The sequence below is a fragment of the Aptenodytes forsteri genome, unplaced genomic scaffold, assembly GCF_000699145.1.
Source record: "Aptenodytes forsteri isolate BGI_AS27 unplaced genomic scaffold, ASM69914v1 Scaffold181, whole genome shotgun sequence".
NCBI lineage: Eukaryota > Metazoa > Chordata > Aves > Sphenisciformes > Spheniscidae > Aptenodytes > Aptenodytes forsteri.
The window spans coordinates 2,210,406-2,222,734 of record NW_008795702.1 but is presented as its reverse complement, the minus strand read 5'-3'; the positions used below and the strand labels follow the sequence as shown (position 1 = coordinate 2,222,734).

At 37.3% G+C, this 12,329-nt stretch overlaps 1 protein-coding gene across 1 annotated transcript in view; it reads right to left on the bottom strand.

Moving 5' to 3' along the window:
• The window catches only part of VAV3 (vav guanine nucleotide exchange factor 3), a 142,739-nt gene extending 132,002 nt beyond the window's left edge, over positions 1 to 10,737 (bottom strand). The window contains exon 1 of the mRNA XM_009283190.1: positions 10,613 to 10,737. Coding sequence (XP_009281465.1) covers positions 10,613 to 10,672 — 60 coding nt within the window. The 5' untranslated portion in view covers positions 10,673 to 10,737. The remainder of the gene's footprint in view (positions 1 to 10,612) is intronic.
• Positions 10,738 to 12,329: the final 1,592 nt, after the last annotated feature.

Below are 12,329 nucleotides of genomic sequence, written 5' to 3'. Positions count from 1 at the left end.
GAAAACTAAAAAGTCCTTGGCTAGTGTAAGCATTACCTAGCAACAACTGAAACATTGGTGCGTTATCAACCTTGTTCTCATCCTAAATCCAAAACACAGCACTGTACCAGCTACTTGAAAGGAAATTAACTCTATCCCTGCCGAAACCAGGACATATATTAATCATAAAATTTTACACTGAATGATTTAATTATTGAATTATTATTTTGGAAACAAAATCCTCAGTTTTCAACCACCAACATTTTACCTTCGAAATCTCATGAAGAAAGCCACAAAAATGCAAACAATCTGTTTAATAGAACCTCTCCAAATAAATCTCATGTCATGCTTCACAGTTAAAAACATTTAAAGATCCAAAACCCAAGATCCAGCATTTCTCCTGTAACATGTTCTGACCAAAAGAAAAAGGCATCTCCCTAAATACAGTTATTGTTTGCACAGAAAGATGCATTAATTTTCCCAGCAGGATAGTCTTTATGATCTCAACCACCTACAACTGACACAAGCTTTTCAGACTTATAAATAACTATGTTGGAATACACTCTTCTGGCTTATTTTTCCATTACCAAACTATTTCAAGTATCCATCCTTTTCCAAGGCATGCAGTAGCTGTGCATCTGACATTTATTCATAACAATTACTGTGTCAGAATGAAAAACAGCAGAACACAATTCTTTATTAGCAAACACCTCTCTGGCCCTGTCACCAGCATGTTAAATAAAAGCCCTCTAACACATTTTGTAAACATTTCTCATTAACTCCTACCTATTTCCTTTTTATGAAATACTCAAACGTTTCCTGCTGCAAACCATTCACTGCAGGTTTCACTTTCTATTGAAATTGGACAGAAAAAGCAGTGAATGAAATTACAGCCTAACTACCAGAGCATTCTTCAGGCTAAACAAACCCTGAATTTTTAATACTTACAAAGAAACAAGCAGCAACTACTGCCTTTGAAAATATGTTCTTATTTGGGACTTTTCACTCGAGTACACTTCTGCTTTACATAGGAGAACTACCAACCGTAAACAGCTGGCGTGTGGTCTCCCCCTTGCCTGCACGAAGAGGGGGACTCTACAGACTGCGCAGAAAAATCACGGTCTGGATTTCCACCAGCATACTAACATCTCCCGGGTTTGGCCCCACGATGTCATTAGTCTTGGAGAATGCTTACGCTTGCTTGACCAACTCTTCACAGGAAATCCCAACACTGCATAAGAGATGCTTTAAGCCACCATCTCCCTAGCTTGCAATTTGTGCCTCTCGGGTAGAGTTCAAGAGTGGCCCAAATCTCTCCGGTGGAGGTTTAGTACAGGCACCCTTCAATAATGTTATAAACTCATGAAATATATATATCTAGAGGCTAGAAGACATCTTTCAGTAAAAGAGAAGTTTAGCTATTTCAAATCATTCCAAGGAAACTTGTAATTACACCTTCTCTAACTTTTTTGTATTGTAATGAACCTAAGAAAGTCACCAACTTCATTATTTTAAAACTATGCATAGGTAATGTATTAAGTTAATTGAATTGCTGTTGCCACCATTAATGCATACAACAAAAAGATATTTGGCAAGCAACATAGGGACTGATAACTATTTCAAGTTGCTCACTTCTTAATATCCTTTTTGTTTGTTTGTTTCTGCTTCTTTGCCTCCTAATCTTTGATTTTTATCAAGATGCACTCAGCTAAGATTCAAAGCGAGCTGCAGGAAACAGTAAGAAAAGCAGACAGCAGTGCAAAAATGTGTTCTAGGTAATTCATAGTGTTGCTTGTGTCAGTCTCTTGCTCAGACAAAAGGCCAGGCACAGAGGAACAGCACTGCACGTTAGGACAACACAGTTTACCAGCATCATAGTAATTAAGCTAAGTTTGTTGTAATCAAAACTCTTCAAGGATGCACCAGTAAGAACCTGAACGCTTTCTTATGTAGATCCTACACAAAATCATTTCCCATTTTAAACAGGGTGCCCAGTTTAGTATTACTTTTGAATAAGCATCCTACTATATCTTGAACATAACCTTATACGGCTTATTTCAAGACAGATTTTTTTTTTTTTAAATCAAACATCAGATTCTCTTCTGTAGCCTTTATTAAAATCTCAAGTAGACAAGTAGAACTGCAATATGTCAAATGGGTTGACTCGGACAGATCCAAAGCTAGAAAATACATAGTAGCAGAAGAAAAAGAGGTAGAGGTGAGTAAAACCAGGAAGGAGCATAAAGGCCCAACAGATGTAACAAGTGAACAGCCACATATTAAAAAGCTGAATGAATACTTTTACAGTAAACACAGCACAAACAAACAAATCATGAAGATACATTCTTAAATCCAAAGGAATGTGGTGGCATATGCTTTTTTAACAAGAATAGCAGACCACTATTTGCATGCTAATTAAGCACGCTAAAGTGCATCAACACTAAAGCACCCCCTAAAAATCTGGAGATGTTGTACTATTTCAATACAGCAGACAAGCATACAGGCCCTCCTTGACCTGCTTATATTTAAATACAATAACCAAAGCTGCTCTGTCACTTTGTCTCCATCATTAAATAGTGAAAGTGGCTTACTTCTTCAGATGCAAGAGCAGTCAAGTGTTCAAAACAACCCACCCAACCCTGTAAAGACTATACTTGAGTCCACGTGGCTTAATGAAACTTTAGATTTGAGTATGACTGTTACAAGCAGACAGAAAGTGTAGTCCAAACCACTCATGAAGTTCTCTCCCTAGAAATATTTATATAAATTCTAAACAAAGAGGAGACAAAGCAAAGCCTGAACATGACTTGCACTGGCACAAGGCACAAGTCTTCCCTCATGATCTAAAAAAGGATGTGCAGTCAACCATGTCAGAATGTACCATTATAGGAAATTAGTATATAAATGAAGAACGTAGTTTTAGGTCTGAAATGGAGAGCACCTTAAAAACATCTGCTCTCATAAAACACGCCCTGAACTCAATGCAAAAGTCCAGTCTGAGACTGCCATGAGGTAAAATTAATTAAAATAGGAAAACATCCAGGTAGTTTGGGTAGTAATAAATGTTAATTGTAAAACATTAATTGTTGCCACAGATGTTAATGTAACTTTGCTATAAGCCTTAAAGCTCATAGCTCTGTGGATCGGATCACATCTTCCCTACTTAGGCTGTGGGAAATTAGGAAACCAGAGCAAACGACTGCACTGGGTTTACCCAATTGCTTGCTAGGGAAATAAAAGGCTGATGTGGAATGGATGGTCTTCCCTAGAGCTGAGACCATGCAGTGACACCAAGTTCTCCTTCTTCCCTTCAAAATATAAATGGAATGAACAGGAACAAAACAAAACCAAAGAAAACAGGAAACGTCCTTCATTACACAGCGGTGATATTTTTTACTCAGAATCTAATACCTATAAGCAGACATGAGGAATACCAACAGAAAGCAAATGTCCCCCCTGGCTGAAAAGAGGCAGAGGATCATTAAGTGAGTAAAAATTGTAAATCCTTTAGCTCAACAACTGCACCCTACTTCAGTCTCTGACTTTAATATCTAATTTGCACCGTTGATGACAAAAACAGAAGTGCATTAGTCCAAAAATCACAAACCAAGCCCTTGTAAGTTCAGTGGAAAAGCCAATCTTGGATCTTAACGAGATGTGAAATTCAAATACAATTTGCAACAGGCTTTTTAGGCTGATGTCAAGCCCATGTCATGTGGTAACTGAAAATATCAGAATGACCAACAGGCCCAGGTAACTGCAATAGCCCTATACTATTTGTTTCTAGATACATTATAATTATATGCCTATGTCATTTGAATCTCAAAATCCCAGAGCAGAGAGAAGAACAAGCAGAGAACCCAGGCGGCAAGCAGGAGAATCTAGGTCACAGTGGGAGAGGGTTTCTCTTGGAAATTAACTATACTGCAAGCATGAGAGAGCATGGAACAGCTTACACAAATTGTACTTCAACTTCTCTTCTCCCCCGCTTCCATCTATCCTCTGTACTAACAGAAAACTGTCATGCTTTTCCTCTTTGGAAGCCTCCAGGCTTTGCAAAAGGAGGAAAAACAAAAACCCCATGTTTCCTATCCTTCTTAGAGGGTGAACAATTTCACTATCACAGAAAAAAGATACACACAAAACTCTTCAAAGTTCATCTGAACTTCATCTGCAAGTCACTCATTTATTGCCTTCTGTTTTTATTTATAGTTTGTATTTGTGTTACTTTGACCAATATTTATAATATCAGGAAGTTTGGGGCTTAGTTGTCAGTTTCACCATCGACTTCTGGTTACTGAAATGCTTGTATTGCAAGTACTGCAGGGAATTAATTCCCTGTCTAAAAATAAGGTTTAAAAGCATTTCTATAAACAAATGTGTGAGAAGACATAAGTCTTAAACCCTGTTAAACCTATTCCAGCTCCAAATGTCCTCTTCCTCCAAAACTTCTTCCACCTCAAAGAGAAATGCATGCTACCAGAATTCAATGCTGTAAGGTCAGTGTCTCCAGGATACGTGAATCAGATACACCCAACATTTGGACAAGACCATCTTAACAACAGAGAAACGTGCTCAGAAACTCCATTTTATTCTCTCGTATTAGCAGTTTCTCATTAACCTTGACTTTCCAAACCTGGTCACATTTGCTGAAAAACCGAACAGAAGCCTACATTATATAAGGACTCGAAGTCTTCTGATACTTCCAAAACATCCCAAGCATTCCCAGGATGAGAATTTTTCATTAAATGATCAAATATTTGTGGTATGTTCAACACTGTGATGTGGTCAAAAATTAAGATTATCATTACCGTTTTCATCAACTGGAAGCAAACATTATAACTTGAAAAACTTATGACAAACCTTTAAGAAATTAATGAAGACTCCTTTGGAAAGACCAGTGAGGTGATAGTCCACTAATATTCTGTCACAAGAACATTCAAGACCATAATCCTGAAATATTCAGGCTCATGTAGAAGCTATAAGCTCCTGCTAATGGTTTTAGATTTATTGAAGTTACATGCCTAGCAATTTGTACAGACTCTTTGGTGATGATTGTTGCAACAAATTATTACAGATAAGTACACTAAATTTATCTAGTGTTTGTAATGGTTTCCACTGTCACACCATGGCAATCTATTTCGATAAATTTTCAAGGACTTTTCAAAAAGGTGGTTGACGAGCTATACCATTATTCATCCCACCCGTTCACCCACCTCATCACTTCGCCCAGAACTATGATTTATGTTCTTTGGGGCTGGAAGTCATTTTTTGTTACGATTTAAGGGAGGCTTTTAAGGAGGCTACCGAGTGCTTGGCCTTTATATAACTCTATACAAGCAGAAATTATATCTAACAAATAAGGTCTTCCAAACACGCCAAGCATTTCAGCAGTTTTGCAACAGGCTAGTGTTTTCTTGCCCATTTTGTCCAAAGCATTTCCATGGAGAAGGAAGCTGAAACATGTCCATATCTTCTGTTTCTTCTTTCTCTCACGTTCACAAGTACACCTTGAAGGACTTCAAGTGTCATTCATCCCAAACCAGTCCATCTCACTGAAACATTTGAAAACATTAAAATGCTACTCCTAAAAGCAATTGTACAGCTAATTTCTTGAGCAAACCACTAAGCTTTTTTTTTTTTCCCATTCTACCACTAAAAGAGCTCAGAGAATGAAGATACAGAGCTCTGTTTTTAATGACTGTCTTGTTTTTACCAGTTCACTTCTCTTTCGCCATTTTAATATCTTTACAAAAATATGCTATAATGTCTTGGCATGTTCCCCAATGTTCTGCAGTTTTAGTATGACTCTATTAGTGAAAGTGCTTATATTTTGCTCTATTACCTCACTCCTTAAATTCACCAAATAAAACATGAAACAACTGAGATTAATCTCAAATACTTCAGTTTTATTTAAGATTTCCTAAACATTTTTCCTCTTCTCTCTTCCTGGAAAGGTATATAACTTTTTATAACAACTGTGGCTCTTTGTTGTGTTGATTTTGGTGTGTGTATCTCATGCACATCTGCCTGATCTTCCTGGAATCTGTTAAACCTGAGGGAATACTAATACACCAGGATCCTCAACTTCAGCATGACTTTCTGCTGCGTCATAGCCCAGATTTCCTTTGCACTAAGAGAGTGACTAAAATGATCACAAACTACATGACCTTAGTATATGCACTCAGTATTTCCACAGCAGTTGCTTGCTTTCACATAAACTAGCCTTTTAAGTGTCACTGGAGAGTTAGCTACACTAGACGTTATGTTATGTGCTTTTAAACAATTAGGTACTTGTTTGATTGGTAGCAGTTGATATTCGATCCCCTTGTCTGTTTTGGTTTTTTTTTTAAATCATGATTGAATATTGTATGTTATTTCTAGACATCTATTGCAAGACCCCTACTCTGGGGGGGGGGGTCTATGGCTATGTTCATATTAGATCAGTTGTATCATAAAAAACACTCCGTGCTCAGTTATATGTTGCTTAGAATACTTAAAAGCAGAGTACACAAAGTTCTTTTTCTGACAATATCTGGACACCATTTTCCCCCACAGGACCTCAAACACAGCTCTCTGAGGCCAGGGAGCAGAGCGTCTATTGACATCAACGGGTGCTGGAACGAATCCTCAGATTCCCATTTCTGCAACACATTAGTTGCAAACTTCCTTCAGAGAATAGGGATAGCAACAATTTGTTGCGGCACACCAAATAGCAAAGACTGCTGTTCGAGCAGTGTGCAGGGCTCGCAGAGCTGAAAGAACAAGTATCAACATTATTTGTTGATTCTGGCACACAGGTAGAAAGGAAGAACCTGACAACCCTGCGCTAGTGAAAAATGACTCTCCAGCATGGAATTCGTAATGAAAACACTGTCTGGCACCCCGTGTGCGTGGGAGGGCATTTCATGCTCCGTCAGGAACTTAACGCAGCAACAATGAAATGTACTGATAGAAAGGTGAGTGAGTGGGAATGGGTGAATACTGTAGAACTCAAGGAAAAACAAGTTTTAGGTAGTTTTAGAAAGCATGATTTAAGAACCTTCCTATTTCTGTGTAATGTAGCCCCCTCTTTTCAAGCACAGTCAGTCTAAAAATAAGAAAATCTGCGCTATTACACTTGAAACAGAAGAAAACCCTCATCTTGTAACAGCTGATATCAATATTCATACAGAATGTACGCATTAAAAACATACTCATGGGGTTACCTGCTTCCCTGTTTCTTTACCTATTCTCTAAGTATCTACATGTTGCTACTTCAGCTTCACCTCTGACTTCCATCCACACCGCATACACTCTTCTTTTTCTCTAATCACTGAGAGATCAAAGAGTCTCTGCAATGTGGAGCACAAAGTTCAAGTCAAATTTTCGTATGTTATGTCAAAGCATCTGAAAACAGCTCATTTACCCCTAGCTATTAAATGCAAGTTTCACCATTACATCAAACATTTTGTAACCGGTATTTCACAAGGCTGTTTAAAGTCTTATGACTATATAGGCAGTGTACAGCTGCTACTTCTACCATGCACAGGGTTTTGCTGCCATTTTCTTTAAAAAGTTGAAAAACATCAGAATATTTTTTAAAAAAAAATTAGTTTCCATCACCAGATCTCTCATCTGATTTTTCCCATCAATCTTACTTCCTTGAAGGCACGTTGTTCATTTACAGTTGACACATTTCTCCTGTTCCCTCCACTACCATGCTTAAATAGTCATTGAAATCTACGTCATATTAAGCAGACTATTCCATCGTAAGACAACAAATTCAATAATCATTTATTTATAAATTCAACTGAAGCATTTCAAAGTACCAGCTATATAAGGCTTATGGAGTCACCTCAGCTACAGTTTATTTACATCTCACCACTAATAAGTACTTGCCAACTTCTGACATCTCAAGACAGCTTCCAGTACATTCAAATGTGTTAGAGGCTGTAGATACTGCACACACTCATTCCACCACCTATTTGGTCAACAGTCTGGAAAACAGACTGTTTCTAAACCATATTATCCTTTTTGTTTGTGCTCATAATCATTTTAAGGTCAATCATAGTTTGTACGCATTTAGGGAGAGTAGTCAAAGAATTCTTTTATAAAACAGCAGAATGACTTGGTTGCAGTAGCAGGAAAAATCTGCGGCACTGTCTTTTCGGCCTTTTGCATATATACCACTTCAATTCAAGAAGGCTGGAGATTTAGGACTATTATTGGGGTTGTTATTCATAGGAAAAAAATAATGAAGGGGGAAGTTGAGAAGCAAAGAACAACTTGAAAAAGATAAGCTTTCTTATTCTCACTGCTGCTACTAGCAATCAGAATTTACAAAGTAATAGGTACATTATCAGATATGCAATTGAAATCCCATGCCACTTTACAGATATTCTCAGCTAACGGTAAAAACATGACACTTAAAACTATAGAAATAACTCAGCATAAGGACAGCTATATATTTTAATATGGTTGTAATTTTCCTCTCCGCTTTCTTAATGGCCTCAACTTCACCAACTGCTTTAGGAAGCTGACTACATGCTCATTCGCAGAGGCTAGTAAAATATACAGATCAGCCTATCTAAATACAGCACATTGCAACCTCCATGTGTGCGTGGCAAGCTTCCACACAAGCACGCAATGGAAAACAGCTGAACAGCAGAGCCATTGTGCACCTAAAAGTGTGCCCAACACGGCTATTGCAAGGATTGCACAGGCTTGTTCAATTTAGCATCTCCACCTCTGCACAAGCGGCTGTTACCGCACACATAGTTAGCCTCATTAAAGAATCCCCCACACCAGCGTCTTTCAAATTTGTCACTGCGTTTTTACCTGGTAGCTTTCCAAGAAAGGTGACAAAGGCCACTAAAGAGGCCAAGACTAGAGAAACTATTACTTGTAAGCACTATCACCATCGCTAAAACTGAAATACCAGTACCAGGAATAATTAGTCTATTTGTGCTATACTATGGCAACAAACACAGTAAAAAAAAAATCCATTTCTCTGCATCCAATTTTACTTTGGGAAGAGAAATAAAATACTAAATATGGTGGATGGAAGACAGTTTATTTTTTAACCAATTATTCTACTTACATAAAATCATATTCTAAAATAAATTCTGTTAAAATGACAATTAAAGAGTGCCAGAAACTTATTTGTTAGGTTAAATTCAGCCTTAATTCAGAACTTGTTTACTGGGTATTCAATGATGCAGCAATAATAATTTGCACTGCAAAACACTTCTTCAAAACTAGACTGTATTAAAAAAAATAGGCTGGTTATGTTTATGTGGCATGAAATGTGAAACTCAGCAATTGATTAGAACATACAATAGTAAAAAATTTCTGTGCATTAGGCATAGGTATCAAAGACTTGAAGCAAGCATTAAGATACTTGCCTTATTAAATACCTTAAATAAGAGATTGCTAGTGCACCAAAAAAAAAATCAAAACTCAATTTCAATTCCTGTGCTACTTGCACAATCAAAACAAAAACAAATCTCATTTTTAATAAGCAATACACTAAATTTGTAAAACAGACCACATTTTAACAAAAGCTTTCTTAAATATGATTTATGAAGACAAAAGATGCTCAGCATAACTAAAGAACAAGTGGAATTACCAGGTTTATCTAATTTTATACTCAAAGGACTTAAAACCACAAAATAGTCAGAAAAATAATTAGATATTTTGGTTAACAGTAATCACTGAACCGTTTCAAACACTCAGTCGTATTGCAGCCCTGATTCATGCTTGCACTCTTACATCATCTTTACCTCTATGTCTACTTATAAAAAGAGCAGTGCATAAAATTAGTTAGTAAAAGTATGATCCCTTAAAAAAAGCAATAAGGCTTGAAATATACCAAATTTGAATAAATAACTATTTTTGGTACTACGTCAGGTAATTTTTAGACCCTTTCCTGTGAAATTAGGGTAATGATACCCTATGACTCAGAAGCAGAAACCGAAGTTGAACTGAACATATGCTGGCAAGGACAGATCAAACAGATACGTAGGAGGTTGTGAACAACAGACTGGAAAAAGCTTTTACATATAGAATAAGTAATCATAGGCTTACAGAATATACTTCAGGCTGTGTAAATTAGAATAGTCACATTAACCCACCATAGCTTTATCTGAGCTTTACAGCAGGTTAGAAAAAACAACAGATTTAAAAACTAATTGTCAAAAAAAAAATTTACAAGGGCAGATACATGGGTGAATTTTGAGCACTTGAGACTACAGAAACATGCTCTGTGCCATGTGGTCTTACAATGCACAGGCCCAGGGTTTCTGAATCCACACCATTTATGTCAAAAGTGATTTCACTAGACAGCACTCGCCCGCACTTTGCCATCTTCACACATTTCATTTACCTTTAGCTCAGCATCTTTCAGTCCGGTTGTTTATCTACGCTTTTCACACCTTCAGAACTTTCCTACCAGGGATTTTTCTCTGCCCTTTATTAGCCCCTCCAATGTAAATCTAATTCTTCTGCTTTCTTAATTCTTCCCCACTGTTTTTTTACTAATGAATGCTCATCCATTAGTCACAACTTCTACACCACATCTACCATGAAAGTTTTCTATGCTCAAGCAGCAGAACACAGGTGTTACTCAGGTTATGATTAAAAGGATCCTTACCTTTCCAAAATCTCTCACATCAAACAAATCGAATGCTTCAAAAAGTTCACTTTTCTTCATCCCAAATACTTCACAACATGCCGAAAGAAAAGTCCTTATATTCTTCAAGCAAAGAAACTAGGGGAAAGAAAACAAAAATACTAAGCATCAAGCGTGTCAGTTTGCAATTTGTGTGCTCACTTTGGTCACAAATACATTACAAAATTCACCGATACAATTATTTGGAAGTCAGCACTTCCACTATGCTGCGATCTTCCACTGGTTCTAATTTAGCTATAAAAGTTCCCTTCAGACTCAAAAGCGTTAACCAAATTCTGAGTAGACACTTTGTGAACAGAAACTATTTTCTCTCTTTTTATGCAAACAAAGAGAAATGACAATATGCTACCAGATACAAATTAGTCTAAATACAGATTTACTTTTCAGTTCTCTACAGACAGCACAGAACAGAACAAATAAAGTTACCTTAGTAAAATTATATGAGAAAGTTATTCTTCATGTATACATCAAGTGCCTTCAGCTGTTAAGATAAACGTCTAGTTTGAATGTTTAATCAACACACGTGCACTGTTTTAACACACTAAAGACATTATGAATACATATTCTCCATCTGGAACACGGGAGCAGATGAAATTTGCAATTGGCAAGTCATTTACAATTCATCTAGTGGAGATTTAAGATCCTCAAACCACCTTGATTTCCATACTGAATCAAAGGCTATTCCCCTTGAAGTTACCCACAGGCATCAATGATCATCTGAGTTTAGAAAAGAATAAAGCTTCTGCCACGACGCTCTCCTTATAAGGCTTTTAATGCATTTTCCTGTAGACTGTTTTTCTGAAAGACCTTACCAGTACAAAAGACAATAACTGATCAACAGCACTGCAGTAACTAAAGAGGGATAGCTAAAAAGTGCAATATCCATTCTTGATAATGATTAGCACCATAGTGCTAATGTACCTTATGAGGACATTAGCTCCATAAAGATACTGTTGTAGAGTCTTAAGATCCACTATGCAGTACAGTTCAAAAGCAAATACAGTATTTATAAGCAACAGTATTTCAAATGACCCAGCACTGTGCTTTGAATATGCATTTAAAAAGTACTGATACGGCAACTCAATATTAAAACTGAGTTCCTAGAGTTCTCCATGTTATAGTGGATTCATGAGGATCATTTACACTAGGACAGATTATAGAATTGCTATATGATCCAACTTAATGTTGTTTATAAAAGCAGTATTTTTTATATTAATACAGACTGTCACAGCCATATCCTTCCTGAGTGCAAAGTAATGACTACCCAAACTGCTCACTCAAAGTATGCCACTGCTTTACCTTCAACATGAGACAACAAAATACCAATTCAACAGGGAGCCCTACTTCATAGAACTAACCAGCCAGACACAGAAAAAGCAGAGCACCTGATCGATCAGATTTATAGCAAAGTTACAGATGCAAAAGCACCGATTCAACAAGAGAAGCTTCAAGAGTAGACAACTCTAGTAGATGGTTGTGGACATCAAGACAACAGCCGACAAACTCATCGCAAAGCATCACAAAAGCAATCCCTGCACAAGCCGAAGCTCCCAGGAAGGCATCTGTGACTGACAACTGCCACATCAAGTGTAAGGGGCCGCAGATGTACCAGGTGGAGCTGTAGCCTCCCCCCTTCCCTCCACTCCAAACAGCCCCGTCTGCACGTGCTCCCAGCTCA